The sequence below is a fragment of the Rhodotorula graminis genome (genome assembly GCF_001329695.1).
Source record: "Rhodotorula graminis WP1 unplaced genomic scaffold RHOBAscaffold_5, whole genome shotgun sequence".
NCBI classification, from domain to species: domain Eukaryota; kingdom Fungi; phylum Basidiomycota; class Microbotryomycetes; order Sporidiobolales; family Sporidiobolaceae; genus Rhodotorula; species Rhodotorula graminis.
In genome coordinates this window covers 358877-385526 of record NW_017264932.1, presented here as the reverse complement: position 1 = coordinate 385526, position 26650 = coordinate 358877, and the positions used below count along the sequence as shown (strand labels likewise).

General features: G+C 68.0%; 13 protein-coding genes across 13 annotated transcripts; 7 read left to right on the top strand and 6 right to left on the bottom strand.

The window, feature by feature from the left end:
- Positions 1 to 54: 54 nt before the first annotated feature.
- RHOBADRAFT_52781 (uncharacterized protein) lies at positions 55 to 2263 on the top strand (the record flags this gene model as incomplete). Its single annotated transcript, XM_018416502.1, has 5 exons — positions 55 to 507; positions 599 to 1352; positions 1497 to 1695; positions 1887 to 1951; positions 2042 to 2263. The coding sequence occupies exons 1-5, from the start codon at positions 113 to 115 to the stop codon at positions 2261 to 2263; spliced, it is 1635 nt and encodes a 544-aa protein (XP_018271800.1). The 5' UTR covers positions 55 to 112.
- Positions 2264 to 2782: 519 nt separating this feature from the next.
- RHOBADRAFT_52780 (uncharacterized protein) lies at positions 2783 to 7259 on the top strand (the record flags this gene model as incomplete). The annotated part of the gene is made up of 4 exons (XM_018416501.1): positions 2783 to 2830; positions 2903 to 5609; positions 5685 to 6967; positions 7047 to 7259. 4 exons carry the CDS (start codon positions 2783 to 2785, stop codon positions 7158 to 7160), a joined length of 4152 nt encoding a protein of 1383 aa, XP_018271799.1. The 3' UTR covers positions 7161 to 7259.
- A 2299-nt stretch (positions 7260 to 9558) lies between these two features.
- RHOBADRAFT_35500 (uncharacterized protein) lies at positions 9559 to 10680 on the bottom strand. Its single transcript, XM_018413279.1, has 6 exons — positions 10617 to 10680; positions 10398 to 10549; positions 10230 to 10330; positions 9968 to 10161; positions 9748 to 9891; positions 9559 to 9680 (listed from the first exon to the last, which is right to left on the bottom strand). The coding sequence occupies exons 1-6, from the start codon at positions 10660 to 10662 to the stop codon at positions 9598 to 9600; spliced, it is 720 nt and encodes a 239-aa protein (XP_018271798.1). The 5' UTR covers positions 10663 to 10680; the 3' UTR covers positions 9559 to 9597.
- A 342-nt stretch (positions 10681 to 11022) lies between these two features.
- Positions 11023 to 11685, top strand: RHOBADRAFT_66272 (uncharacterized protein). Its single transcript, XM_018418919.1, has one exon. The coding sequence runs from the start codon at positions 11079 to 11081 to the stop codon at positions 11622 to 11624; it is 546 nt and encodes a 181-aa protein (XP_018271797.1). The 5' UTR covers positions 11023 to 11078; the 3' UTR covers positions 11625 to 11685.
- A 527-nt stretch (positions 11686 to 12212) lies between these two features.
- Positions 12213 to 14106, top strand: RHOBADRAFT_66271 (uncharacterized protein). Its single transcript, XM_018418918.1, has 8 exons — positions 12213 to 12255; positions 12388 to 12434; positions 12503 to 12603; positions 12705 to 12807; positions 12974 to 13374; positions 13499 to 13519; positions 13615 to 13838; positions 13912 to 14106. The coding sequence occupies exons 1-8, from the start codon at positions 12232 to 12234 to the stop codon at positions 14035 to 14037; spliced, it is 1047 nt and encodes a 348-aa protein (XP_018271796.1). The 5' UTR covers positions 12213 to 12231; the 3' UTR covers positions 14038 to 14106.
- A 43-nt stretch (positions 14107 to 14149) lies between these two features.
- Positions 14150 to 15346, bottom strand: RHOBADRAFT_52776 (uncharacterized protein; the record flags this gene model as incomplete). The annotated part of the gene is made up of 6 exons (XM_018416500.1): positions 14150 to 14355; positions 14438 to 14541; positions 14603 to 14684; positions 14756 to 14838; positions 14899 to 15066; positions 15154 to 15346. The coding sequence occupies 6 exons, from the start codon at positions 15344 to 15346 to the stop codon at positions 14191 to 14193; spliced, it is 795 nt and encodes a 264-aa protein (XP_018271795.1). The 3' UTR covers positions 14150 to 14190.
- A 275-nt stretch (positions 15347 to 15621) lies between these two features.
- RHOBADRAFT_64819 (uncharacterized protein) lies at positions 15622 to 16557 on the top strand. The gene is made up of 5 exons (XM_018418589.1): positions 15622 to 15694; positions 15831 to 15992; positions 16058 to 16144; positions 16231 to 16288; positions 16361 to 16557. The coding sequence occupies exons 2-5, from the start codon at positions 15894 to 15896 to the stop codon at positions 16465 to 16467; spliced, it is 351 nt and encodes a 116-aa protein (XP_018271794.1). The 5' UTR covers positions 15622 to 15694; positions 15831 to 15893; the 3' UTR covers positions 16468 to 16557.
- Positions 16558 to 16665: 108 nt separating this feature from the next.
- Positions 16666 to 17348, bottom strand: RHOBADRAFT_43168 (uncharacterized protein; the record flags this gene model as incomplete). The annotated part of the gene is made up of 2 exons (XM_018414183.1): positions 16666 to 16773; positions 16842 to 17348. The coding sequence occupies 2 exons, from the start codon at positions 17346 to 17348 to the stop codon at positions 16666 to 16668; spliced, it is 615 nt and encodes a 204-aa protein (XP_018271793.1).
- Positions 17349 to 17644: 296 nt separating this feature from the next.
- On the bottom strand, positions 17645 to 19686 carry RHOBADRAFT_52774 (uncharacterized protein; the record flags this gene model as incomplete). The annotated part of the gene is made up of 8 exons (XM_018416499.1): positions 17645 to 17852; positions 17937 to 17974; positions 18094 to 18194; positions 18285 to 18403; positions 18481 to 18539; positions 18598 to 18682; positions 18873 to 19549; positions 19617 to 19686. The coding sequence occupies 8 exons, from the start codon at positions 19684 to 19686 to the stop codon at positions 17682 to 17684; spliced, it is 1320 nt and encodes a 439-aa protein (XP_018271792.1). The 3' UTR covers positions 17645 to 17681.
- Positions 19687 to 19967: 281 nt separating this feature from the next.
- Positions 19968 to 21241, bottom strand: RHOBADRAFT_52773 (uncharacterized protein; the record flags this gene model as incomplete). The annotated part of the gene is made up of 6 exons (XM_018416498.1): positions 19968 to 20292; positions 20376 to 20511; positions 20637 to 20755; positions 20890 to 20948; positions 21054 to 21138; positions 21212 to 21241. The coding sequence occupies 6 exons, from the start codon at positions 21239 to 21241 to the stop codon at positions 20128 to 20130; spliced, it is 594 nt and encodes a 197-aa protein (XP_018271791.1). The 3' UTR covers positions 19968 to 20127.
- An 868-nt stretch (positions 21242 to 22109) lies between these two features.
- RHOBADRAFT_43165 (uncharacterized protein) lies at positions 22110 to 22754 on the top strand (the record flags this gene model as incomplete). The annotated part of the gene is made up of 4 exons (XM_018414182.1): positions 22110 to 22115; positions 22171 to 22237; positions 22499 to 22580; positions 22724 to 22754. The coding sequence occupies 4 exons, from the start codon at positions 22110 to 22112 to the stop codon at positions 22752 to 22754; spliced, it is 186 nt and encodes a 61-aa protein (XP_018271790.1).
- Positions 22755 to 23437: 683 nt separating this feature from the next.
- RHOBADRAFT_25928 (uncharacterized protein) lies at positions 23438 to 24937 on the top strand. Its single transcript, XM_018412722.1, has 5 exons — positions 23438 to 23579; positions 23656 to 23723; positions 23798 to 23913; positions 23988 to 24458; positions 24544 to 24937. Exons 2-5 carry the CDS (start codon positions 23671 to 23673, stop codon positions 24705 to 24707), a joined length of 804 nt encoding a protein of 267 aa, XP_018271789.1. The 5' UTR covers positions 23438 to 23579; positions 23656 to 23670; the 3' UTR covers positions 24708 to 24937.
- Positions 24731 to 26637, bottom strand: RHOBADRAFT_35486 (uncharacterized protein; the record flags this gene model as incomplete). Its single annotated transcript, XM_018413278.1, has 6 exons — positions 24731 to 25112; positions 25185 to 25282; positions 25350 to 25675; positions 25754 to 25893; positions 25962 to 26247; positions 26333 to 26637. 6 exons carry the CDS (start codon positions 26635 to 26637, stop codon positions 24768 to 24770), a joined length of 1500 nt encoding a protein of 499 aa, XP_018271788.1. The 3' UTR covers positions 24731 to 24767.
- Between the last annotated feature and the right edge of the window lie 13 nt (positions 26638 to 26650).

The window sequence follows — 26650 nt, the reverse complement described above, 5'->3', positions numbered from 1 at the left end:
GCCAGCCTCCGCTGAGATCGGCTCCAGCTGCTCACTCTCCTCGTCTCTACACAGCTCCTTGAGCCTCGCGACTAGCTACACGAGGTCCAAGAGCGCCGCTCGACCGCCCACCATGCCGCCCCGACGCCGCCCGAGCGCGCCCAACACGCCGCTCCTCGGGTCCGACGCCGACGACTTGCTCGCCTTCACCTCGTCGGCGACCGACCTGGGCAGCTCGGTAGCGTCGTCGTACCGCCACGGCTTCAGCACCCCGGCCACCGCCAGCCCGATACCCGCCAGCCGAACCACGCTGCTCGGCACGGCGTCGTCCACCAGCCGGCGGGAAGGCGGTGCAGGGCGAGGGCGCAGCGGCTTCATCTACCGCTCAAAGTCGGCGTCCGGCCAGGGCCTCATCAAGGTCCGAGATCGGCTCCAGCTGCTGTACAACGGGCGGCGCGAGGCGAGGACGAGGTTCGCGTGGCTCGCGACGGCCGTCGTCTTGCTCACCTGGTTCCTCCTCAAGCGCATGTGCGTCCGCCTTCTTTCTCTCGCCCCTATGTCCTCGTCCGAGTCTGTGACTCTACCCGAGCGCGGCGCTGACAGCTCGCCCTCCCCGCAGCCGACACTTTGGCCGCGAGGCGGCCATCCCGTGCGACGCGCTCCACCAGCCCGGGCGGCTCCTCGTCAACCTCACGTCGCCGCTGCACACGCACTGGCGACCTCTGGCCGACCAACGGTGTCCGCCCTTGCCCAAGTACCTGCCGGCGCTGTGGCAGGTGACGCACGGGCCCGACCGCGACCTTCCTCACTACCGCGCGTCGACCTTCTCGAACGAGTACCAGCGCATCGCCGCCGAGCGCCTGCCCCTCACGACTCGCGTCGCCGACGCTGCTCTCGTTCGCGCCAACCCGGACCCGATACCCTTCCTGCGCCGGCGCCGCGCCCACCCGCCGACCGTCCTCGTCATCGGCGACTCGGTCGACCGCAACGGCCTCGTCCAGTTCTGCCAGCTGTTCCGCCGCAACGTCACCATCTCGCACTACCACGACATCTCGCGGCAACCTCCCGGCCCGTACCCGCTCGACCTCACCAAGGAGCACGGCCCCAAGTTTGACGGGTGGGACCAGCGCGGGCTCATGCACCGGTGCGAGTTGCCGTTCGCCGACGGGTCCGGCGTCGCCCTGCGCGTCATCAACGGCTTCCACTACGGCATGGACGCGCTCGACGAGTTCAACACGCCCGACCACAACGACTGGCACGCGCCGGGCAAGGTCGAGACGCGCATCGACGACCTGTTCCTCCCCGCCATCGAGCAGCTCGGCGGTGTCGACAAGATCGACGTCGTCCAGATTCACAGCGGCATGTGGGACTTGGTGCGTCCCGGCTCGCCCCTACTCTCGTACCCCTCGTCGCCCAACCTCCTCTCGATTGAGCTAACTCTCCTTCGTCCCTCCCTGTTCCTCCTGTCCTCCCTTCTCCCTCGCCCTCGCCCCGCCTCTCAATCGTCCCGCACCCAGGCCCTGTTCGGCATGCAGGACGACAAGACGCGGTGGCTCCTCACGACGCCCCTCACGCCCGAGCAGCTCGCGTGGTGGCAGGAGCGCATGCGCCACGCCATCGACCACGTCCGCCAGCGGTTCCCCAAGGCCCGCATCGTCCTCCGCAAGCTCCACCGCACCGACGACGCCGTCGCCGGGACGCAGTACATCACGAACTGTGCGTCCTCGACTTTCCCTGCGCCGCCGAGCCTCCTCGCTCGAGGAGGCGCGGCTTGAGTTCGGCGAGGTCGATCCGTCACTGACTCGAATTCCTCTCGACAGTGTACGCTCGACCCACTTGCGACAAGCCGACGAGCCTCGGCGACACCGTTTCGCAGGAGCAGCACTGACCCTCTCTCTCGTCCGCAGGCGCGTTCACCAACTGCGGCACCTGCAGGAGGAGGTCGCTCGGTCCGAGGGCCTGCCCATCTTCGGTCCGTCCTGCCCTCTCACTCTTGCGGCGTTGCGCTCGCGCTCCAGCCGCTTAGACGACGATGTACTGACCGACCCTCTCTCTCGCGCAGACTTTGGCCACGTCCTCGAGGGCTACCAGCTCTTCCAGGAAAAGGTGCACCCGCTCCTCGTGCCCGGCGGCGTCGTGTACGCGCACAACATTGTGCACCAGCTGCGACTCGCGCTCGAGAGTCGCAAGAGCTGGCGGCGGGGCTGGCTGTGGGATTCCTGAGGAGCGCCTCGGGCGAGATGGGGGGCGGGTCCTTGCATTGCACGTCTGCGCATCCTCGTGAGCTCGTCGAAGAGAGCGACCGTAAGGCGGCGGGTTTGATTTTGGGCGCAAGGCGATCGAAGCGACTCATGAGCATGGGCGAGAGAGGGTCGGCGACGAACAGAGTGACCCGCCTCTTCTCTTGCTCGACCAGCTCGCTCTTGCCGACCAGCGACCTACCGCCGCACTGCCCAGCAGTACCGACTCTGCCTTGCAGGTGCGCCCACAGCTCTCTCCACCTCTCGTGCCGGCCCCGCCTCCTCCTCCCCCAGATCGCCCCCTCTCGCCGGGGACCTTCCACTCGTCCGACAACAACGCGCCAGGGTCAGCGTGCCCGCCAGCAGGGCCCTGTCAGCTCTGTCTACCGCGTCCGCTCGCCGCGGCAGCCTCTGGTGCCTGTCGAGAACAGCGAGGAACTGACGCTCGCCCCCCACCGCCGGACAGCTCTGCCGTCCACCTCATCAAGCACCGCACGAGCGAGCAAGCTTCGACCACAACTCGGCTCTGCAGCTCGCCAGGAATGAGCAGGGCGGGCTCGACTATGGCCGCAGCAGGAGCGGGCGGCGACACCTCGCCGGAGGTCGAGTTCGTGCGTCCCACCTCTTCCCTCTCTTCCTCGCCGCCTACCGCCAGGAGCTAATCGCGCCATGCCGACACGCAGACCTTTCTCCGACCGATGCACCAGCCGCGCACCCTCGCGCGCCCCGCGTCGTCCTACCTCTCCAACCCGACCTCGCCGACCCCTCCCTCACGCCCGACCTCGCCGCCGCCTGTGCCGGTCGCAGTACCCTCAGCATCCCAACAGCGCGCACTGAGCCCCAAGCCGATGCGCAACGGCGCACCTCGCCTCGGCGGGCTCGGCCTGGGCGGCATCGCTCCTCCTGAACCACCACCCCACTTTCGCTCGCCGTCCCTGCCCCGACCAGCGCCCACACCGCCTCCTCGACCCACCTCAGCCGCACCTCCTCCTCTTCCTGAGCGCCGACCCGCGTCGCCGGCCACCTTCGCGCCCTCGGCTTCGGCCGTCACGACCCGCCCGTTCCTGTCGCCCGAGCTGGACAAGCCGACGGTCCGCACCGGCGCGTTCGCGCTCGACACGCACGCCGCACCCGATCAGGTCCTTCCCGGACCGAGGAGCCGTGACGTGACGCCCGAGGGCGCCAAGGGCGTGGCGGCCCGCGCAGCGGCGCCCGCAGAGCCGGTCGCCAGCAGCGCTCGTCCTGCCGACGTGCCGGCTCGCGCCGAGGCGGTCGAGGACGACAGCGAGGACGAGCTCGAGCAGGCGCCGCACGAGCCCGAGTGGCTCCAGCCGTCGCCGCAGGCCGAGCGGTCCCTCGACAGCCTCGCCTTCGCACCCGTCGTCGAGCCGACTCGCGACGTCGAGGCGGACCGCTTCGTCGCCGGCGACCCGACGTCGCTACTCGGCGCCGTCGCTACGGCCTCGAGCAGGAGCGCCGTCGATGTGGGTCCTGCCGGGCCTGCAGAGTCGGACGACTCGGACGACGAGGACGGCGACTTTGACGATGCGCGATCCTCGGCCCCGTCGCTCGCCGCCTCGGCCGACGATGCGCCGGTCGTCAGCGTCGTCGACGATGACGCGCATGCGCAGTCAGTCGCTGTCGCCGTGCCCGAGGAGGACGAGCCAGAGGAGGACGAGGAGGTCGTTCTCGACGGTCCGTCGAGCGTCTCGCCGGCGTCGTCCCGCCCGGGCAGCACCTTCGAGGCGCCCGCGCCAGCAGATGACGAGCCGGCGCCGGCGCCGCTCGACGTCTTGCGGTCCGACGAGCGAGCGCAGCCGCAGCACGTCGCCGTCGCGCTCCTCGCGCGCGCCGAGCGGTCGAGCTCGTCTGCGGGCTCGCATGGCGGCGACGGCGTCGACGACACGGCGACCGACGACCACGTCGACGACGAGTCGGTCGCCGTGTCGTCGCCTGCGCTCAGCCGCAGCACGTCGTTCGCGGGCAGCCTCGCGTCCGAGTACTCGTCGCACGAGCCCGTCGTCAACTCGCACCCGCCCCCTTCCTCCCAGCTCGACGAGCCGACATCCACATCGCTCGACCTCGCCGCCAATCCGCCGTTCGCGCCCACGTCCCAGGTCGAGCTGGCGCGAGACGAGTCGGTCGGCGAGAAGGAGGATCAGCGAGATGCGGCCGCCGTCTATCCCTCGCCGCCGTCGTCGCCGTCGTATTCGCCCGCGCCCGAGCGCGTGTCGAGCACGACGAGCGCTCCCGTCGCCCCGACGAGCGACTTGTCTGAGCCGGTCGAGTCCGCTCCTGCAGCAGCACCTGCGCCCATCGACAAGTCGCCCTCGTCCTCCTCGTCGACGGCCCCCTCGTCTCAGCAAACGTCCCGCCCTGCGACCCTACCCGCATCGCCCTCGTTTAACTCGTACGCCGGCCTCGGCCTGCGCCTGCCCTCGTCGCTCGGCCGCAACAAGCGGTCGTCCTTCGTCCCGCCAGCGTCGCCACCCGTCTCGCCAGAGACCGCCGAGCAAGGCCTCCCGACCCTGGTCGTCTCGGACGCCTCGGCGGCGCAAAGCAACGTCGGCGCCGCCTCGAGCTCGTCGCCGCGATCGGACGACGCCAAGGAGGCCGCGTCGGTCAAGGACGAGCTCTCGGCGCCGACCGTGCCCGTTGCCACGTCGCCCATCGCCCGCGACTATGCGCACCTCCCACCCGAGCCCAACACGCCGACGACCGCCGACAACAACGAGCTCGGCGTCGACTCGTCGCCGACGGCCGCCGCTGAGCCCGAGGCGGCGCCCACTCCTCGCCCCCGGCGCGAGGCCGAGCTGCCGGCGCTCGACGAGGAGCCCGCCGTCTTCTCGTCAGCCGACATCCTCGCGGCGCCCGTCTTTGGCGACGACGACGAGTTCACGCCGGCGTCGTCGGCCAGTAACTCGCCGGCGCTCACGGCGCGAACCGCCGGGTCCGACTTTGCCGACGTCAACGACGTCCCCGAGGCGCCGCTAGCGGCACCGGCGCACGACGAGCGTCGAGCTCTCGACGCAGCGTCGCCCTCAGCTGTTGTTGAGGAGCCGGCGGGCCCGAGCGGTCCCGGCGTCGTCGACGTCGGCGTCGCGGTTGCAGGCGCGATCGTCATGGGCGGCCTCGCCGTCGGGACGTCCGCCCTGCGAGGGCTCGCGGGCTGGGCCTGGCGCAGCGAGCCTGCAGCCGCGTCGGCGCCGGCAGCCCAAGCCGCTGCGCCGGTTGCGCGGGTCGAGCCGCCGGCGCAGGCCGACGTGCCCGCCGAGGAGCAGAAGGTGCCGGGCGGGACCGAGACGGCACGGTCGGTGTCGTCGAGCGAGCGGGCCGAGTCGTCGGTCGTGTCGACCGACTGGGGCGAGATGGAGTTTGACGCGCCTGAGGGTGCGTCCCTCGTTCTCTTTTTTTCCTTCCTCCCCTCTCGACCATCCCTCCCTGACCGAGTCAATCTTCCTGCAGGCTTCCTCGACGAGTTCAAGCAGGCCATGCAGGAGATCGGCGTCGCCGAGCTCGAGGCCGAGGACTTGGCGGCGCAGCAAGCGGCCTACCTCGCCGCGTCGCGCCAGCACGACGAGGCGCTCGAGGGCGAGCCTCGTCCCGAGCCGACGTCGTCCTCTGGCGAGTCGACGCCGGCGGGCTCGGTGCGCACGGTCGTCTTCCCGTCGGCGGCACCGCGCTCGAGTCGGCCGTCGTCCATCTCGGGCGGGTCCGTGCGCTCGGCGCGCCGCCAGCAGCGCCCGCTCACGCCGGCCGACGAGGGCGACGAGATGGACGAGCTCGACCGCATGCTTGCGCCCGTCTGGGACGGGCGCGGCTACGTGCAAGAGCGTCGCGCGTCCCCGGCGGCGTCGGTTGCTCGTGCCGCGCCGGTCGCGCCCGCCTCGCCGACCAAGTACGGCTACGCCGCACCGCCAGGCCTCGCGGGCAGTACACCTTTGTCGCGCACGCTCTCGCCGCCGTCGTCGGCGCTGTCGCGCTCGACGTCGTCCATCAGCTCGTCCCTGTCGTCGCGCGCACCCCCTACCGCCAAGCAGCAGCAGCAGTCGAGCCCGTCGCGCTTCGGCCGCAGCCTGTTCGCCCTCGGCTCGTCGTCGAAGGAGCCCAAGTCGCCCAAGGGCGCCAAGCTCAAGAAGGGCCGGCCCGAGCACGGCTCGAGCGCCGCTCCGCCGTCGCCGCTCAAGGCGCAGTCGCCCAAGGTCGCCTCGCCGCAGTCAGCCAAGTCGCTCTCGTCGATAGACGAGGACGGCCGGTCGGCGTACACGTCGGCGTCGCACAAGCCGCCTTCCCGCCGTCGCTCGTTCGTCTCGTTCGGCGGCAGCACCATCGGCAGCGGCGGCGGCTCTGCCGCACCCGTCACCTCGATCGAGTCGCGCATCGCCGACACGACGTACGTGCACTACGGCTCGTCGGCGCCCAAGGCCAAGCGCCGCGAGTCGGCCGCATCGATCGCCGCCGACTTGTACGCCTCGCGCGACCCGGTCCTCATCCCTGGCGTCCCTGCCTCGCCCTCGGCGTTCACCTCGCTCCTCCCGCCGCAGCCTGAATCGAGCCCGCCGAGGCGCCGCTCGTCGCTGCGCTCGCCGCAGGCCGAGAGCAAGCTCGCGCGCGTGCGGTTCGCCAACGCGACTCGCGGGCTCGGCTTGAGGAGCGTCGCCGAGGACGAGGCCGAGCGTGGCGGCGACGACGTTGCGCTCAAGTGGATCGGCGTCGGGCGAGGACGGTACGGCAACTTGACGATTAAGGTGCGCTCGCTCCCCTTCCTCTCTTCTTCCTCCTCGACTCGGGCCTCTCACTGACTCTCTCTCTCGTTCGCGCACGCAGGAGGGCGAAGAGATGGACATCCTGTACGACGACCAGGTCAAGTCGATCAAGGGCAAGTGGCGGAGCTTCGGCTCGGAGCAGAGTCGCGACTGGAGCAACGTCCGGATCGACTGAGCGGCGCGAGGAGGAGGAGGAGGTCGGACGAGCACTGTATCTTTATCTCGCTCTCTCTATGTCGCACTGTCACTGTATCGAGTCGCTCTTTGATCATGCATCGCAAGAGGGAGAGAGAGGGAGGAAGGACAACAACAAGGAGGGAGATAGACAAAGTCGAGGCTCGAGCGCCAGAGAGGCCCGCCTCGTCACGCACCGACCGCCGCCCCTTGAACCGACGCTCCTCGCCCTTCAGACTCCTCCTCGGCGGCCGCAGCAGCTGCAGCAGCGGCGGTCTTGACGCTCGACGCGAGCTGCTCGAGGTCGAACTCGAGGAAAGACCAACCCTCGCCCGCGACGTCGAGCGTGTCGTCCTCACTCTGCGCTCCGTCCTCGTCCTCGTCGTCCTCGTCCTGCTCCTCGCCCTCCCGAGCGTCAAACAGCTCGAGCCCAGCAAACGCCTCCTTGTCGGCCCTCGCCGCCGCCGCCGCAGCGCTGCTCTTCCTCCTCCGCCTGCGCTCGCCGTCCACCACCTCGCAGCCTCCTTCTCCGCCCGCCGTCGACGCCTTGGTGACTACCGCCTCGACGACGTACCGCACCTCGGTGTCGCCGACCTTGAGCAGCGCCGGCTTGTACAGCGAGTCGCCGCCGTGCGGCGACTTTGGCGCGTGCCCGGCGCGAGCTGCTCGAGGAGGCCGCACCGCGCGCTGCATGCCGACGATGGCGCGAGCGGACGAAGCGGGGACGGCGGGCACGGACGGCGCGTCGCCGCCGCTGGACGAAGTCGAGCCGATGCCGCTCGGGCCCGCGCTCGGACCCCCTCCTGCGCCCGACTCGGCGTCGCGCCTCGCCCTCGCCCGCACTCGAGGCGGCTTGGGCGGTTTCGGGGGCTTGTACCTCGGCTGTACGGGCGTCGGGTGCGCGACCTGGAACGGGACGGCGAACGGCGAAGGTGGCGCGACGGGCGGCGTCGACGACGCCTCGCGGCGGATCTGGCGTCGCGCGTCGCGCTTGAGGCGGCGCATCTCGGCCTGCTCGTCGGGCGTGCGGTTGTTGGGGATGGGCGCTGGGCCGCGCAGGCGTGCTGGTGGAAAGATCGAGACGGCGCCTGTGACCGGGTCGGTCGCGAGCTGGAGGGGCGGCGGCGTCGTGCTCGAGATCGACGAGGACGCGGTGACGAAGGCGAGGTCGTCGGTGTCGAAGGGGACGTCGAATGAGGAGAAGAGGGCGCCGGGTGAGGCGGGAGGGGACGACGAGGAAGACGACGAGGACGAGCCGTCGCCGCAGTCGAGGCGCACGACGCGCGTTACCTGGACGCTGCCGCCGCCGAGCCCGGCGAGCATCTGGCCCAACGTGCGCAGCGACTCGTCCATGTCGTCCTGCACGAGGCCGACGAGCGTGCCGTCGTCGAGGACGCCGAGCTCGTAGACGGCGACGCCGCCGCCCTCGACAAGCCGCCACTTGAGCTGGGTGCGGAGCTTCTCGAGGCGGTGCAGCGACGTCGGCGTGAGGAGCTTGAGCTTGTACTCGATCTGTGTGCGGGGCTCGAGGTCAGTACAGGGAAACTGAGGAGGTGTGGAAAGGAGGAGAGAGCGGACGCACGTGGCCCTGGTGGTCCACCTCTGGCTCGAGCGTCTCCATTCGGCCCTCGCGCACCGTGATCTCCTCGAGCGCCGGCGCCGACGACAGCTTGGCGGTGGCGCCCCTCGCGAGCGACAGGACGTCAAAGTCCTCGGCGAGCCCGTCGAGAAGCTCGAGCTCCTCGACTGACGAGCGGCGACGGCGGCCGGGCGACGAGGACGAGGACGAGGAGGACAGGTCGGGCGTGGCGAGGGCGAGGGGCGAAGGCGTGGTGCCGCCGGACGAGCGCGAGAGCCAGGGCTGCGGGCGGGCGGCCGGGTGGGTGAGCGCGCGCACACGGGGCGAGGATGCGAGGAGGACGGGGGCGCACCGAAGGTAATCGAGGCGACTCGGAGTAGGTCTCGCCGAACATGGCCGCAGTCGAGCGCGCGCGCTGTCGGCGAGCGACGAGGGACGGAGGACGACGAGGTCGGTGGCGGCTGTATGCCGACGGGGCGGGGTTGTGGGGGCCGCGAGGTGGTGGCAAAGGCGAGTGGTTGTCGGTGCAGCGTGTCGCGGTGGTGCTTGCGGCCCTCGAGGCGTGTACGAGCCGAGTGGGGTCGAGGTCGGGGGAGGAGATGAGGAGGACGACTCGAGTGGGGGCGAGGGCGACTCGGGGCCGGCGCGAGGGCGGGCTTGGTGCGGCGCAGAGAGTAGAGTCGACGAGCGGCAGGAGAAGGCTCTAGCAGGCTAATCGGGTCACCATGCGCGAGTGTGAGCAGGTCGACTCGAGTTGCGACTCAGCCGCGAGAGCGAGCCCACCAGCTTGACTCTCGCTCTCGCTCGACCAGGCCCTGCCGACTGCAATAGAGGTACATGACACTAGTCTCGCTACAGCCTATGCAAGCTGCCCCTGGTGCGCAACCAACAGCGCCGCCGACCCGAGCCGCACCCGCACGTCGTGGTGGTCGACGTCGTGAGCTGCGCGCGGACCGAACGGTGAGTCGAGGGTCTTGCCGTGACAGAGAGCGGTGAGAGAGCGACGCACTGTCCTCGACCTCGCCCCAACGGTCAATCTGGCTCTGCACCTCGACGTGCGCCGCGTGCGCCGCCTCGTCGACCGTCAGGTGGCCCTCGACGAGCGCGAGCGCAATCAGGTACGACTTGGACGCGAGCACCGCACGCTCGAACGCTGTTGCGGGGAGAGCGGACGTCAATGCGAGTGCGGGAGAGTCGCCGAGGAACGAGAGAGAGAAGGCGAGGCGCACCGGCGAGCTTGAAGTGGTCAAACTCGGACGCGACGGCGCCGAGCTTGAGCACCGTCGCGTCCGACTGCTTGTTGCCGAGGATGCCCTCGTACAGCTTGATCTCGACGCCGTACGTCTCCTCGACCCACGAGATGAGCGGCTTCCAGTGCGCGTCCTGCAGCCGCGTCAGTCGCTCCGGGAACGACTCGTGGAAGCTGCGGGGTGCAGCGTCAGGTATCGCTCGACGAGAAGGCCCTAGAGAGAAAGAAAAAAAAGGACGGACCAGACAGTGTCGGTGTCGAGGTACCGCAAGAGGTACGCGACGACGTCCTTGCGCGCCTCGGCCGTGTTGAGCCCGTCGAGGGCGCGCGCAGCGATCGAGGTCTGCGTGTGAGAGTGCTCATCAGTGTCTAGTCTTCGTGACGAACAGGCGAGAGAGCGACGGGCGCACCATGGGGAGGGTGTGAGGCTTGAGGACGGTCGTCTGGTTCTCCCACTCGTCGGCGATGCAGAGCGCGACGGGCAGGCGCTCCTTGGGCACGAGGAGCTGAGTGCCGCCGGGCGTCTTGAGCGTGCGCTTGTCGAGGAGGACGGCGTAGTCGCCTGTGTGTATAGGAAGGGTCAGTCCGCGAGGAGGAGAGGGAGAGGAGAGGACGAAGATGGGGCGCACCGTCGCGAGGCTCGAGGGCGACCGACTTCCAGAAGCGGCGCATCATGGTCTCGGCACCTGTTGTACACGGTTGCACGAGTCAGCTCTGTTCCCTGGGCAAGTGGGAGACAGAGTGGACGTACGGCTGGTCTGCGAGTCGGGGGCGGCAGGGGTGGCCGAGACGGGGGCGGACGTGCTGGCGCAGCGGGCGCACTGAAGCGCAGGAGCGCGCAGGGTCCTGGTGGCGAGCGAGCGGAGCATCTTGAGCTGGTGGAAGAGCTGGACGGGGAGAAGCGAGAGGAGCTCGGCAGAGGACAAGACCTGCCTCCTCCCCTCACCGCCACACTCGCTCAGTGAGCCACGCAAGGTGCGAGTCTCGTCAGTGAACCTCCAGGAACCACCCACTGACCCTGCGTCCCCCTCGCGCAGCCACTTCCCTCGCCTCCTCATCGCCTTTCCTCCCCCGACTCTCCCTCATCGCCCATGTCCGCCTCTGGCCTCAGTTCGCGCGAGGCCCGCCAGACCTACCACCCGGGCGGCTACGGCGTCTCCGAGGGCCTCAAGCGCGCACGTCGCCCCTTCCGCACCCGCAACTTTGTCACGGGCTCGCTCATCTTTGGGTTCGCCGCGAGCGTCTACTTCTATTCGATCCGCGCCGTCGCCCAGGACGACTTTAGCGACCTCGACCAGCCCCTGTCGGACGACAAGCGCCGCAGCCTCACCTCGATCGAGGAGCAGCAGCGTGAGCGCGACGAGCTCCGCCTCGCCGCAAAGGGCGGCCCGCTCGTGCCCGCACCAGGCTCGGTCGCCGCCGCCGCCGGCTCGTCGCCCGTCGACGGTCTCGCGGCAGCACCCGCATCGGCGCCCTCGTCGTCGTCGTCGTCGGGCGTCCTGTCGCTCGTGAGCGGCGCGTTCGCCGGCAAGGGCGCCGACAGCAAGCTCGTGTGGGGCGCGCCGCCGGTCGACCGCGTCGGGCGGATAGGCGCAGACGGGCCCGTCGCCGAGCAGTACCCGCGCAGGATTGTCTGAGGAGGACGCCGAGGGTTTGTGTACAGAGCGACAGTGAGCAACGAGGACGTTCCCCACTCTCTGCATCTCCCTTCTTTCCCGAGAGCGCCTCTCAGCCTTTCTTCTAGCCGGCCGAGCCATACTTGTGCTCAACAGCTTCCTGCAACTGGTGGACCGCCTTGCTCGCTCTGCGCTCACTCGCGCTCTGCCCATTGCCCTGCTCGAGTGGCCGCTTTCGAGCCGGCTGGTGTCCACCTCTTTCTTCCGTCCTGCTGCATTGTATCGTCAGAGAATCTACTTGCGGTCAGCCTCGTCGAGTCTCAGCTCGCCACGACGAAAGTTGAGGGCGTGAGAGCGCGAGCGAGGCCGAGCGTCGTCGACTTGGGAAGGCCGCGCACGGACCTCTTTACGTACAGCCTTCTCGTGTCCACCTCTCTACCATTTCGAGGTGAACCTTTGCCAAACTGCGGTGGCTCTCTCTCGCCGACGGGAAGAAGGCGTCAGCGCTACCCCACATGTGGTGCGACCTCCACTCTCGATCCCGTCGGCCTCGCGGACGCCGCTCCCTCTCGCCTCGCCCTCCCTCCCACCTCCCTCCCACCCTACACACCCGCATCACACGCTCACGATGTCTTACAAGTTCGAGACCAAGGTGAGGCCCTACCGTGCGGTCGAGCGGCCGTCCCTCGCCCTGTCGAGAGCTGCCCACGGCGCCGCAGCTTGCGTCACCGCGCGGGCATCTCTCGTCGTCGTTTCTCTCGCTGACTTGCTCTCTGTGCTGCAGGACATGATCTACAAGAACCTCGGCAACACCGGCCTCAAGGTGTCTGCGTGCGTCGAGCCGTCACCCCCTCTCGTCCTCCCAACCTCGACCCGAACTGACTGGCCTCTCCTCGCAGCTTCTCGTACGGCGGCTGGCTCACGGTCGGTGGGACCGTCAAGGGAGACCCTGTCAAGGACCTGATCAAGGAGGCGCTCGACCACGGTGTCAACTTCTTCGGTGAGTTGCGTTCGCGCCCGTCTCCTCCTCCTCCTTCCCTTCCTCTGGCCCTCCCGCGATGCCGCGACAAAGTCTAACGCACTCTCTTTCGGCGTGTTACGACACGGCGGAAATCTACAGCAATGGACAGTCGGAGATCGAGATGGGCCGCGTCTTCAAGGAGCTCGACGTCGACCGCTCGCAGCTCGTCGTCTCGACCAAGATGTGCGTTCGCAACCAGCGCCTCTCTGTTCCTCCTCTACCCTGCGTTTTTGTACTGACTCGATGCACATCTCCCTCCCCGACGGCCGCCGATGCCTCTCACCGCCGACATACCCGACGCCTCCCCCACCCCTCCCTCGTCCTCCTTCCTCCTCGCGACATTCTGCAGCTTCTTTGGGACGGGAAAGAGCGACCCGAACCAGAAGGGTCTGTCGCGCAAGCACATCATCGAGGGCACCAAGGCGTCCTTGAAGCGCCTGCAGCTCGACTACGTCGACATCGTCTTCGCGCACCGTCACGACGCCGCCACGCCCATGGAGGAGATCGTTCGCGGGTTCAACTACCTCCTCGATAAGGGCTTTGCGTTTGCTTGGGGCACCAGCGAGTGGACGGCGCAGCAGATCCAGGATGCCATCGGCATCGCCGACCGCCTTGGGCTCGTCGGCCCGTGCGTCGAGCAGCCGCAGTACTCGATCTTCCACCGCGAGAAGTTCGAGGTCGAGTTCAAGCCGCTCTTCGACAAGTACAAGTACGGCACGACGATCTGGTCGCCTCTTGCCGGCGGCGAGCGTACGCCCTCTCGTCCTTTCATTCCTCCCAGCGACCTCCCTCTCGTCCTTCCTCGCCTCCTCTCGCCTCCTTCCTTGCCGCCTTCCTCGCGAGCCTCTCACTGATTCTCTCGATGCGCATGCAGTGTCGGGCAAGTACCTGAACGGTGCGTCGCAGCCTCGTCGCGACTCGACCTCTCTCGTCGACCTTCCCAAACTGACTCTCCCCCTCTCCCTCTCCCTCCCCCTCCTCGCCTCGCAGGCATCCCGGAGAACTCGCGCTACAAGACCAACCCGGAGTATTACGAGCAGAAGATCAAGGAGCTCGAGTCGCCCGAGGGCAAGAAGCGCCAGGACAAGATCCGCCAGCTCGGCGAGATCTCGAAGCGCCTCGGCGGGACGGGCCCGGCCGCGCTCGCGCTCGCGTGGGCCGCCAGCAACCCCAACGTGTCGTCCGTCATCCTTGGCGCCACCAAGCCCGAGCAGGTGCGTCCTCGCTCGCCGTCTCGCCCTTCCTCGGCCGGCACGACACTGACCTTCCTTCTCTCGCCTCTCGCAGCTCAAGGAGAACTTTGAGGCGCTCAAGCTCATCCCCAAGGTCACCGACGAGGTCCGCAAGGAGATCGACGACCTGTTCGAGAACGCGCCGACCCCGCTCCCGACCTACGGCCGCGAGTTCATCTAAACATGCTCGTGGTCGACGCCGGCTCGAGAACCCTTGAAATCAAAAGCAGTCGCTGTTCCCTCCTCTGCCTCTCGTATCTGCGACTCGACTCTCGTGCTCTCGAGACCGTGAGGAAGAGAGAGAAAACCTCGTTGCACTCGCTCGCCGCCTCGTCTACGTGCTCGGGTCCCTCGCTCGCGCCTCTTCGAGCGGGTACAGCTTGTGGACGCGGTCGAGCCACGCCTTGCAGCTCCCACTCGCAGGTGTCTCGAACAGCTCGGCGGCGAGCGAGGCAGAGACGGCGCGCAGGAGGCGGTAGTGGCTGAAGAGGAAGAAATCCTGCGGGCGAGGAAGGCGTGCGCGCTCAGTCGGTGCGCGGTCGAAAGGACGAGGAAAGTAGAGACGATAGAGCGGGACGCACCTCCATGCCCGGCTTGGTCGCCGACGAGATGAAGAGCCGGCCGTCGAGCAAGTGATCGTTCGAGAGCTGGGTGAGGAAACGCTGCACGGCCTTGACGGACTCAGCTGTACAAGTGGGTCAGACTCTGTGTCACGAGAAAGAGAGGACGAGAGCTGCTCGACGCACCTTTGTCCTGCTCGGTCGCCGCGTCGACAGAATCCCACACGCCGTCGCCGAGTCGAGCGTCGCTCGACCAGTATGCCGCCGTCTGCGCGAGCGGTCGAGGTCAGGACCTGCCGTATCGGCTCCGAGAGACCTTTACGAGCGAGAGGTGCGCACCTCGGGGTCGAACCGGCGAATGAGGATCGGCGCAAAGAGCTTAAAGTCGGGCCCGAGCCCAGCGGCGCACGTCTTCTCGAAGGCTGCAGGACACAGCGAACGTCAGGGTCGTTCGAGAGGGGGAGGAGGTAGGGCTTGCTCACCTTTGTAGCGCTCGAGTGCCGCGACGTACGGGACCGAGCCGACGTCGACCGGGACGGGCGCCTCGGGGAGGAACAGGCTCGGGCGGTCGCGGTACGCCTCGTCGAGCCACTTGGCGATGGCGAAGCTGTCCATGAGGAAGGTCGCGTCCTCGCGCTCGACGAAAGGAGCTGCGGGTCCGAGTCGGGCAAGCGTGAGCGTTTCCGTGCGGCGAGCGAGGAGCAAGGGGTTGGGACAGGGGCGAGAGGCGGACGCACCTGTGGCCTTGTGCACGCCGAGCTTGTCCCGCCAGTGCTGAGAGCGCAGGTCGCTGTACGTCACCTCGACGAGCTCGAACGGGACGTGCTTGGCGAGGAGGGCGACGTGGACGCGGGCGCAAGGCGGGCTGAAGAAGGGCGAGCTGCAGCCCTTGTTCGCGACGAGGTTGTAGAACTTGAGCGGCGACGGCATGTCGGGCGCTTGCGTGGCTCGGCTCGTGCGTCGAGCAGGAGCAGTGTGGAAGCGCTGGAGCGAGGATGCGGGGGAGAGGAAGCAGGTGGAAGACGAGGGCCACTCGAGGATGACGAGGTGGTAGAGGCGGCGTCGGTCTGAGCAAGCGAGTGCTCAAGCTGTGCACGGGCTGCAAGGAGCTCCACGTAGCCGCGTGTGTCGGTGGTGAGAGGGCGACGAGGTCGGCGGGGAGGAGACGGCCACCGCTCTTGCCTGTCCCCGACTCGACTAGACCCGCCAGGCGCACCTGCACAGCACCAGAGCCTCCCCCAGAGCTACACAAGTCAGCTCCTCGCAGTCCCCGCCTCTGTGCGTGCCTTGCTCCCCTCCCCCTCGCCTCTCCTCATCGCTCGCTGCGATGAGGATTCGAAGTCGCGCAACAGGCCTCGAGCGAGCGTATTCTGCCTCTGGACAGCCTTAACTGACATATTGAAGCCGCCCACAGATCCGTCCCGCACCTCCCAGCTTGTCCTCGTCCTCGCCTCCCCGTCGTTCTCGCACAGCCACCATGTCCACCGTCAAGCTCTCGCCAGACGTCAACCGCATCCTGTACGTCAAGAACCTCAACTACAAGACGACCGGCGACGACATCTACGACCTCTTTGGCGTGCGTCCCCCTTCCCCCACCCCTCTCAGCAGCACGCAAGCTGACCTTGCCCCCTCGACGAGCAGAAGTACGGCTCGATCCGCCAGGTGCGGCTAGGCCGAGAGGCCAAGGCCAAGGGCACCGCCTTTGTCGTGTACGAGGACGTCATGGATGTGCGTCCTCTCACTCGCTCTCGCCTCCTCCCCCCCTCGAGTCGTTCTTCCCGCACTGACTCTGCGACCGCGCGCACCCCTTGCAGGCCAAGAACGCCTTCGACTCGCTCAACGGCTTTCACTTGATGGACCGGTACCTCGTCGGTGCGTCTCCCCTTTCTCTTCACTCGCACTTCCAGCCCGTCCTCCTCGACTGACTCTCCCTTTCGCTCTCAGTCCTGTACCACCAGCCGACAAAGCAGGCGGCCAAGGCCGACCTCGCGCGGCGAGAGAAGGACCTCGCAGAGCTCAAGGCCAAGCACAACATTCCCGAAAAGGAGTGAGCTCTCGTCGGTCGAGGAAGACGAGGTTCGTGGACGGTCGGTGGACTGGGTCGTACTTGCGGCGTGTTGTAACGTTAGAGTCTCTCTCGCATCCTCTGTCTCGAGCCGAGTGTGTGCACGATCAGGGCCATGGACGGAAAGGCTCTCTACACTTCGCTGCGTCGTCCTCGTCTCGCCGGTCCCGTCGCCCTCGCTCCTTCACGCGGGTGTGCTGCCCGACGACGACTTGACGGCGATGACGATGATTATGACGATGACGAGGAGGACGAGTGCTGCAAGGGCGGCGAAGAAGTAGAGGCGCTTGAGCTGCAGAAGGAGGCAACGAGAGTGAGTTCCTCGACCTCGCTCGACATGGAGAGCGGGAGAGAACGCACGCCGAGGATGCGCTTCTGGCGCCACCACGCTTTGCCCTTGCTCTGGTGGTGCTTCTTGCCGTGCCGTCCACCGTGCTCCTCATCGTCGTCGTCGTCGTCGTCGCTCGCGCTGCCGCTCTCCTCCTCGTCCGAGCCCGACCCGATGCCGTCGTGCGCGCTGTGACGGCCGTGGTGCGCCTTGCTGCGCTTGGCGTGTTTGTGCGGGTGTGCTTCGCGCGACGGGCTGGCCGAGTCGTCCGAGGTGGCGCTGTCGTCGTCGCTCGGCGCTCGGTCCCTCCTCCTCCTGCTCGCAGACGCCTTCTTGTGCCGTCGGCCCTCGCCCTCGTCCGTCGTCGTCCCGCCCTCACGGTCCTCCGGCGGCTCGCCTCGCCTCGAGCCGGCCTTCTTGCTGCGGCGCGGCTGCAGCGGGACAGCTCCGCCCTCCTCGTCTTCGGTGCCCGTCTCGGTGTCGGTGTGCTCGTCGGCGCTTTTCGCAGGCGCGTGCTGGTGTCGAGAGCGGTGCGGCATGGCCGGTTCGAGTGCGAGCGAGCAGGCTGGAGGGAAGGAAAGGGCGCGAGGAGTGACCGAGAGCCGGTCGACCGGCATCGCCGCGGACGACGGACGACGGGAGGAGAGGACGCAGAGGCGCGAGCGGGCTTTCTCGTCCGTCCGGGACGTCGGAACCGGCAAGCGGCGACGGCCGCGGGCTGCAAGCTGAGAGCGAGAGAGCGGCCAACGAGGAGGCTCGAGCGCGCGAGCCCGGCTTGAGAAGGCGGGCTACCTCGCTCCGGCACTCTCGCTCCCTGCTCTCGCACGCATGGACAGGTATACAGACCCTCGTCTCAATACAGCTCGGCTCTCCTACCGACGCCGCTTCTCCCGCTCGAGCACCTCCCGCACCCTCGCGAGCACCTCCTCGACCCGGTCGAGCCACGCGCCGAGGTCCCGCTCGACGTCGACGAGCGTCGTCGAAGGCGACAGGGCGAGCTTTGAGTAGACGTGCGCGCGAGAGGGACAGGCGCGGAGGACGACCTGAGGAGGGCGACGAGTCAGGGGAGGAGCCGGAGGAGGCCCGGCGGCGAGGAACGAGGTGCGGGAACGAGGGCTCAGACAGACCTTGAATAGCGGTCGCACGAGCCAGTTGAAGTGCTTGGCTGCAGAGGGAGAGAGGTTGGATCAGTGCATAAAGACGAGAGACGGTAGTCGCGCTCGAGCGCCCTCGGGCCCTCTGGACTTGACGAAGGCCAACGGGATGAAGAGGACGCCGACGAACCGAAGCCCCGGTCCCACACGGTGCTGATACTCGTGCTGAGCTCCTCGGGCGGCTGTTGACTCAGGTTGCGGCGGAACGACTCGACCATGAAGCCGATGATTCTGCGCGTTCGAGAACATGAGCGACCAGGTCCGGCCTCGTGCGAGCTCGCCCCTACGCTCGAGAGACCCGAGAAAGAAGTGTGGACGTACAGGACGAGCCACTCGAGGGCGTCGGTGGCTGGTAGGCGACGCTCACGCCGCTCAGACTGGACGAGCTGCTCGAGGGTCACCGTGCGCGTCGGGAACAGCTGTCGACGGGCTCGAACTCGCTGTGGAGGAGGCAGATTCAGTACTGGTCGACGTGAGGACATTTTGCGTGAAGGAAAAGAGGAAGAGAGCGACGCACGCCGAGGTCGGCCAGGAACTCGCCGGCGCACAGCGAGGCGGCTGCGGGCTCAAGAAGCTCTGCGCCGTAGGTGTCAGGGCGAGTCCCGGAGAGGAGGAGAGAAGGATCAGGACGCACCGGTCATCGATACGAGGCTCTCGGCGGCACGCAAAAAGGCGTCCGTCTCGACCGCGCCGCCCTCGACGTCCACTCGCTCGAACGCCTGCGCAGCACGAGCAACTCTGTGAGTCGCGGAACTCGAGAAGATGCAGAGGAGGAAGCAGACGCACCCGTCCTGCATCGGTCGTGAACCATATCGCCTCCTCCAGCCGCCGCTCTCGCCCTTCGATCCCTCGCTCGAGAACGTCGCCGCCCTCCCGGTCCGCCTTCTCGCCTCCTTCCGTCACACCCACCTCGTTGTCCTGCTCCCGCAGCGCCTCGTCGACGAAACCCTCGACCTCCTCCGTCACCCGCTCGACCTCGGCCGCCATGACCCGCTCGACGAGCTCCTTGTCGCGCTTGCTCGGCTCGCCGCCTTCCTCGGCAGCAGGTCGAGGCGTGTCGAGGCTGAAGTCGAGGCTGTTGAGGTCGACGACGTGCGAGAGGCAGAGGGTGGCGCGGCGCGAGAGGCGCGAGAGGGAGGAGAGTGGTCGAGGGAGGGGAACGAGCGCGGGAGGCGACGAGGGTGGGTGCGGCGAGGACGGCGTGGCGGGTAGGGCATCGTCGGCGTCGTCGAGGGATGAGCTCGCGGATGGCGACGCGGGAAGAGGGATGTCGGCCGGCGAGCGAGGGAGCTGCGGCGGTTCATGATCGCGCGCTCGCTCGTCGAGCTGCGGCTCGTCCGCGTCGCCGTCGTCCTCCTCCTCGTCCTTCTCGTCGCCCACCGAGCTCAAGCTCGAGCTCGCATCGCTCCACTCGCGCATGGCGGCCCGCAGCGCCCGCACGACTCGCGCGTCGTCCGCGCCGCCATCGCTGCACGTGCTCGGCTGAGCGTGCGCGTGCTCGGGCGGCTGCCCAGGTCCTCGAGCGCTCGCCGTCGTCGATGCAGGTGCGGTGGACGAGTCGAGGGTAGTCGAGTAGCCGAGGGCGTCTGTGGGCGCTGGCGAGGGTGAGCTCGACCGGCACGAGAACGGCGAGGAGAGGAGGAGGGGACGCACACCACACTGCGCTGTTGGCCAGTCGTGCCGGGGCGAGGACGTACGAGCCCGTGAGGCGGATGGTGTCCATCGGATCGGGCTGGCGAGCTGGAGGCGGCGACGGCGTCGAGGCGGAGAGGAGCAGTCGGTGCGCCGAGAGGGCAAGAGCGAGCGTTGCACGCCTTGTGGCGGCGCCGAATGGTGCTGTGCGCCGTCGAGAAGCAGAGGCACAGCTGGCGACAGCAGCTGCATCGCCCGAGAGGAGGTGGTCGATGGGAGAGGCGCGAGAGACGCGGGGAACGAGGAGCGAGCGCGACAAGCCGGCGACGGCCCGCTCGAGCCTCCGACGTGCGAGACGACTCGCCGACAAGCGACAGCCAGACCGACGATACTGCAGGTGCAAAGGAGCCGCACAGAGACAAGGTCGAGCGCTACGGCAACCGCTCGGCTCCGACTCGTCCTCCCCGACCGCCCGTTCGCTCCTGCGCCCCGAGCGGGACCTGCCCGCTCTCCTCCCATCTCACCGGCGCACTCAGAAGCCCTTGTCGTGCTTGCCAGCGACGTAGAACTGCTCGAGCCGGTCGAGGATGCTGCCGAGGGCCGAGTTCCACTTGTCGAGCTCCGAGTCGATGGGCGCCGACGGCGGGCCGAGCTTGGCGTAAAAGTCCTTGCGGTACGGGCACGCCTTCATGGCGAGCTGTGCGCGAGCATGTCCCGGTATCAGTCTCAGCCCGGCTTGAAAGGAGGACGAGAGAGGGAGAGGGCGAGAGCCGGACGCACGCCAAAGACGGGGCGCACGACGAACGAGTGGTGCTTCTTGAGCGTCTCCTCGTACGCCTTGGTGAACGAGACGGCGAGTTCCTCCTCCTTGTTGGCCTGCGAGCGCTTGAGCGCGACCTGGGTGAAGCGGAGGCCGCTGCGGAAGGGCACACGAGGCGCGTCAGTTCCAGCTCCACGACCGAGCATGAGAAGTCGGACGGTGCACGCGCACGCGCACACCGATAGGACTGCTCGGTCACGAAAGGAGAACGGTCGACGCACCGGAGGAGCCACAAGAGACCCTCGGTCGCGGTGCGCTTCTTCTCGCCCTGCTCGTTGGCGACGAGCTGCTCGAGCGTCTGCGACTGTGCCGGCGCAGCGTTGTAGCGAGTGCGGATTTTCTGTTGGCGGAGCGGCGATGCAGGTAGGTGATAGGGCGGGCGGGCAAGCGGCGAGAGGCGAGAGAGGGAGGGAGGAAGGGGGACGAGGTCAGTCGTGGACGCGCGGCAGACGGGAGGAGGGACGGGATACGGACAGTGACGTTGCCGTTCATGTCGTTCTGGACGATGGTAAAGGCGGTACTGCCGAGGAGGTCTGCGCGAGACGGGTTCGTCCACCCCCACAAACGACGAAGCGTGTCAGCTCGCCCTGCTCCTCGCGCCCGCGTGCTCCTCCTGGTGCAGTGAGCGGGAGACGCACCAAACATCTTTATGAGGCCCTCGGCGGCCTCGAGGAACTGGAGCGTGTCGACGCCGTCGGCCGACACGGGCACGTCGACGAACGACTGCGAGCGAGGGCAGGGCAGGGTGAGCGGCGGGGCTGGCTGGTGCGGGGGCTGAGAGGTGGCAGTGGCGCACCTTGGACACGGTCTCGAAGTAGGTGGACATGGCTGCTGAGCGAGGACGATGGGGTGGGAGGAGGAGAGGGCGCGCGCGCTCGCGACCGGGGGCCAAGGGAACTCTCACAACTCCGCGGACGCCGTCTCGCTTTCTTTCGCTCTCGAGCGCGCTCTGTACTTGTCGAGCCTGTCCTCTGTAGAACGGTCGAGCGCGGGAAACTCGGAACTACAGTATCGCGACCGTGCGCGCCGTCTAGCTCTCCATCGCGAGCCACACGCGACCGACCTTGCTGCTGCGCCCAGTCCTGACTCGCAGCTCGTCTGCCGAGGCGACCACGTCGTCGTGGCGGATCTGCACCGGCGAAGAGAAGCGCCAGCTCGCTCGAGAACGCGAGTGAGCGTGACAGGAAGAGCATCGCCGCCCTCGAGAGCGGCCGGGCGCCTGCACTCGGAGCGCGGGACCGGTGCAAGGGCGCGAGGCACGAGCCGAGCTGAGCTAAAGAGCAGTCGGAGGGCGCGGATCGAGCGCTCTGACACCGCGGCGAGCGGCGCTTCGAGGACGGAGAGAGGCGAGCGCAAGTCGGGCGACGGAGCGAGCTGCGGGCGCGACGCCTCGAGCGTACGGCGGACAAGGGCCTCGACCGAAGCCTGAAAGAGTGTCGCCAACCTCGCACGGCCTGTCCCGCCGAGGAGCGGGCTGCTCGCGGAGCGGTGCGGCCGGGCGAGGAGGACGAGGAGGTCGAGTGGCGCAGGGCGAGCGCGAGCCGCGGGGTGCGCCAGTTGAGGGGTGCACAGCGAGTGAGGCCAGTGCAGCGCAGTGTGGCCCTGCCTGCGAGCGGTGCAGCGTGGACTGAGCGACACGAGCGGAACCAACCGCGCAGCTCTCGTCTTCACTCCGCTCGTCCACCGCCGCAACCATGTCTGTGAGTACGCTGCCTGTCTCTGCAGCCGCGCACAGGTACTGACTAGCCCGTGCAGGCCATCGCTCGCCCCATCGCAGAGCTCTTCTCGCGCAACAGCGTCTACGTCGGCTCCATCTTCTTCGGTCCGTTCCTCCTCCTCCCTGCCCCTCGGTGGCCTGTGCGGCGTGCCCTGTGCCCTTAGAGGAGACCCAGACTGACCCTCTGCTCTTTCCCCTCCCCACCTCGACTCGTCGCCGCCAACTCGCCCGCCCCTCCCCTCGTCCTCTCTCCGCCGGCCCCCGCCTCTCGCCTCGACCCGATCCGCCCCTTGCATGTCATTTGCACACTCGCACGCACTCGCCTCCTCGTGCTCTACCCGCAATCTTGCGACCGCCCCTCGACAGGCGCCTTCGCGTTCGGCCTGACCTTCGACAAGGCGACCTCGGCGTGGTGGGACAACCACAACCAGGGCAAGCAGTGGAAGGAGTACGTCCCCCCGTCCTCTCTTCTGCATGTCCTCGAGCGAGCTCGGCATGCGACGGGCCCGCGTCGTCGCAGGGCCGCAAGCTCGCCTGGTCGTCGGGCGCCAGATCTCGAGGACTGACTCTGCCCTTTCCCTCACGCAACAGCATCCGCGCCAAGTACCAGACCGAGGAGTAAACTCGTCTCTCGTGACGGCATCGCGGAACCTAGACGAGCGAGGGACTGAGGGAGGGACGACGGGAGGAGATTCTGTACTCGAGGCGACAATACCACACATCGTCGCGCACCGCACCTTCCGGCTGTGTCTCGCTCGCTCGTGCGCGTTCTGGCTCATGCGGTAACGACTGGGCGATCGCGCGCCGACGGCGGAGCGAGGAGGGCAGGAGGACGATTCAGGGCTCTGCGGCCAAGAGCGGGTCCGGCGCCGCCAGAGAGATGGGTTTCGCTCGTCTAGATCGGTCGAGAGCATGTTCTTCGTAGCTTTCTCGCGCCTGAAGCCCTCGCACGCCGCTGTGCGCACGTCCACGCCGTCCGATGCTGCGAGCTGGTGGGGCGCCCCGGCTCTGCCTCCTTCCTCCGCCTCGCTCGTTGCTCCTGTGCGCCACTCGCTGCGCCAGACCTATGCCTGCATCCATCGGCACAGAGCCGCACGCCATCGGCGAGCGCCAGCCGCTCCTGTCGGGCCAGCCTGCCGCCTCCACTTCGCGCGATGACCGAGACCCAAAGAGGGCGAGCGCAGCCTCTGGCGCGCCGCTCGGCCGGTCCGTCACTCGAGTACCGACTGCCGACGACTACAGCACCGACCCAGACTCGCAGAGCGACGACGACGAGTCGAGCGCTCCACCTCCTCCCGACCCGACCACTCGGCGACGCACCCTCATCCGCTGGCTCCTCATCTGGACCCTCGTCGCCGCCGTCACCACCTTCCTCATCGTCCAGGCCTTCAGGCGAGGAGGAGGCGAGTTTGACTGGAAGGGCGCGCTCAAGAAGGCCGGCGGCGGGGTCCGTCCACCTCTCTCTCCCTCTCTATCTCTCTTGCCTCGCGAGCGAGCGCTCACCTTCTACGTCGCGCCTGCAGGGTCTAGCCGGCGCCATGGCCATGGTCGTCCAGGTCCTCGCCCTCATGCCGCTCCGCACGACCATGAAGTGCGTCCAGGCCCGGGCCCCTTCTTTCTCGCATGCACGGTCGGCCAGGCACTCACCAGATCTCCCGCACGCAGCTACCAGTACCGCTACGGGACGACGACCGCCGAGGCGGCCAAGAAGCTGCGCGGCGAGGGCGGGTTCAAGCGCTTCTACAGCGGGCTCGCGCCGGCTCTCGTGCAGGGACCTGTCGGTGCGTCTCTCCCTCTCTCTATCGCCCTGTCTCTCGTCGTCAATCGCCCCGCTCACGTTATGCGCCCCTCACAGCTCGGTTCGGCGACACTGCCGCCAACGCCGGCATCCTCGCCCTCCTGTCGTCGAACCCATTCCTGTCCAAGCTCCCGTCGCCGCTCAAGACGGCCTTTGCGTCGCTCGCCGGCGCCCTGTTCCGCATGGTCCTCATGCCCGTCGACACGCTCAAGACGACGATGCAGACCGAGGGCTCGGCGCACGCGCTGCCGCTCCTCAAGGCCCGCGTCGCCGCCTACGGTCCCGGCACGCTGTGGGCCGGCGCGTGGGCGACGGCGGCCGCCAACTTTGTCGGCTCGTGGCCCTGGTTCGCCACGTACAACGCGCTCGGCGAGTACCTCCCGCCGCCGCCCGAGGGCAGCCTGTGGTGGAAGCTCGGGCGCCAGGCCCTGATCGGGTTCGTCGCGAGCGTCGTGTCGGACACCATCTCCAACTCGCTACGGGTCGTCAAGACGTACCGGCAGGTCAGCAAGACGAGCGTCGGCTACCGTGCGTCCTCCTCTCTCTTCTCGTCGTCTGTCCTCGTCGTGCGGCGACTCGGTTCTGACGACCTACTCTCTCGCCACCGACGCAGGGACCGCCGCCTCGCACATCCTGCGCACCGAGGGCTACAAGGGCCTGTTCGGCCGAGGGCTCAAGACGCGACTACTCGCCAACGGCCTGCAGGGCCTCCTCTTCTCGGTCCTGTGGCGCGCGTTCAGCGAGCTCCTCATGGGCAAGAAGGGCGACGGCAAGTGAGAGCTCTCCAACGAGCAGTCTTTGTTTAGATCGAGCCCTGTATTCCAGCATGTTCCTCGTCTACGTCTTGTTGCTCCTGAGAGCGACGTCTCCTGGCTCTAGCTCTACTTGCTGCCCGTTCTCGACGACAACCGTCTCCTGTCCAGCCTCGTCCGCCGTCTCGAGCTCGCCCTTCTCGGCGTCCTCGTCCCCTCGCGCCCCCTCGCCCTGCTTCGGCTCCCTCCTGAGGCTCCACACGCCGTCCCACCCGACCCAGCCCTTGGCGTGCGGCCCTCGAGCGCACAGGAAGGCGATGGCGGCGACGACAAAGGCGACGTTGAGCCCGTACGAGGCGCGCCACCCGTGCCGCAGGAAGAGCTTGGGGCCGGCTGACGAGCCCGTCGTCTGGCCGAGGAAGGTGAACGCCTGTGTGCCGGGCGCGCGAGGGTGAGCCCGGGAGAGCGAGAGGCGAAAGAAGGGAAGGCGAGGAGGACGGACCATGTAGACGCCGTTGACCCTCGAGCGAGCGTGCGGGTCGACGTCGAAGAAGCGTCGCTGGTTGCCGATCGTCGAGGACTGGTGGCAGATGTCGACGACTGCGAGCGCGCGAGACGAGGGTCAGTGCGCGCACTTGGGAAGGTTGGAAGCGAGAGGGCGACGCACGGATGCAGCAGATGACGACGGGCGCTAAGCTCAGTCTCGCCGAGCCGAGGGCGAGCGCTTGAGTGCACAGCTGCACGACGAGGGCGACGAGCGTCGTCAACCACGGGTGGATGCGGTCGGTGACCTTGCCGGCGTGCGGCGCCCAGATGATGGCGCAGATTCCCGTGAGGCCGAACAGGCCGATCTCGAACGTGTTGAGCGAGAACGGCGTGTCGCTCAGGAGGAACGTGAGGGTCGTCCACCAGCTGACCATGACGGCGCAACTGCAGTAGCCGACGAAGCACGCCTGGGTGAGGGCGGGCTTGGTGAAGAAGAGCTTGACCATGCTGCGGGATCGTGAGGACGTGTCAGAGTCGTTGGCCACGTTGGAGAGAGTGGGAGAGGAACAGAGAGAGGGGGCGCACCTCAGGAGGACCTGCGGGTAGGTCAGGCCGAGCCCCTTCTTGGGAAAGGCTGGCAGCTTCCACCAGAAGGCGACAGCGAGCGCGAGCTGCGTCGCAAAGGCAAAGTAGAAGATGTGCATCGGCGAGCCGGTATAGCGAGTCTGCGGGGAGGTTCACAGTGAGCGACGAGGAGGGAAGGAGGAAGAGAGAGTGAAAGGCAAGGACGCACAAGGATGCCGGCGAAGAAGCGCCCGACGACCATGCCGCCGATGAGCCCGCTCACGACGGTCGAGACACACGACGCCCGGGTCGCAGGCGGGGCCAGATCTGCGCTGAGCGGCACCAGGATCTGAGGCGGGACGCTCGAGATGCCGACGAGGAAGCTCAGGGCCTCGAACGTCTGGAAGTTGGGCGCGAGCGCTTGACCGAGTGCGAGGAAGGCGGCGATGACGATAAGGGCGAGGAGGAGAGGACGTCGGGGCAGTAGATCGCCGAGAGGCGTGATGAGGACGAGGCTGTGCGAGAGAAGGTTCGTGAGCGGCTCGTTCTCGAGAATGCCCCAGACCGACAGGCTTGCCGGCTCTCACAAGGGGGGCGTACCCGACGAGGTAGCCGCCTTGCAGAAGCGACGGGACCCGCGTGACCTGCTCGTAGTCGACCTCGAATCTGACGGCGAGCTCGACTAGGATGGGCTGAACGACGTAGAGATTGGCCACGGTGACGGTGGCGCCGAGGGCCATGAGCCAGTTGAGCGATCGCGTAAAGACGAAGGCCTCGCCGGGCTCGCAGCCTCGCGGCACGGGCAGGAAGCCAAAGTCGCGGGTGCGGCGAGGCCGAGCGTTGGCGGCGAGCTCTGTGGCCTTGCCGGCGCCCGCCTCCTCGCCTGCGCTGCTATCGAACACCATCTCGAGCGCCTGC

Bases quoted from the DNA above. Each gene is read 5' to 3' on its own strand.
- RHOBADRAFT_35500 (XM_018413279.1), bottom strand. From the start codon at position 10,662: ATGATGCGCCGCTTCTGGAAGTCGGTCGCCCTCGAGCCTCGCGACG. The intron at 10,550-10,616 runs GTGCGCCCCATC...CTATACACACAG, and splicing joins CGCCCTCGAGCCTCGCGACG to GCGACTACGCCGTCCTCCTC. The intron at 9,681-9,747 runs GTGCGTCGCTCT...GTCCGCGCGCAG, and splicing joins TTGGGGCGAGGTCGAGGACA to CTCACGACGTCGACCACCAC.
- RHOBADRAFT_66272 (XM_018418919.1), top strand. From the start codon at position 11,079: ATGTCCGCCTCTGGCCTCAGTTCGCGCGAGGCCCGCCAGACCTACCAC.
- RHOBADRAFT_66271 (XM_018418918.1), top strand. From the start codon at position 12,232: ATGTCTTACAAGTTCGAGACCAAG. The intron at 13,375-13,498 runs GTACGCCCTCTC...ATGCGCATGCAG, and splicing joins GCCTCTTGCCGGCGGCGAGC to TGTCGGGCAAGTACCTGAAC. The intron at 13,839-13,911 runs GTGCGTCCTCGC...CGCCTCTCGCAG, and splicing joins GCGCCACCAAGCCCGAGCAG to CTCAAGGAGAACTTTGAGGC.
- RHOBADRAFT_64819 (XM_018418589.1), top strand. From the start codon at position 15,894: ATGTCCACCGTCAAGCTCTCGCCAGACGTCAACCGCATCCTGTACGTC. The intron at 15,993-16,057 runs GTGCGTCCCCCT...CTCGACGAGCAG, and splicing joins ACATCTACGACCTCTTTGGC to AAGTACGGCTCGATCCGCCA. The intron at 16,289-16,360 runs GTGCGTCTCCCC...TTTCGCTCTCAG, and splicing joins GATGGACCGGTACCTCGTCG to TCCTGTACCACCAGCCGACA.
- RHOBADRAFT_25928 (XM_018412722.1), top strand. From the start codon at position 23,671: ATGGCCATGGTCGTCCAGGTCCTCGCCCTCATGCCGCTCCGCACGACC. The intron at 23,914-23,987 runs GTGCGTCTCTCC...CGCCCCTCACAG, and splicing joins TCTCGTGCAGGGACCTGTCG to CTCGGTTCGGCGACACTGCC. The intron at 24,459-24,543 runs GTGCGTCCTCCT...CCACCGACGCAG, and splicing joins CAAGACGAGCGTCGGCTACC to GGACCGCCGCCTCGCACATC.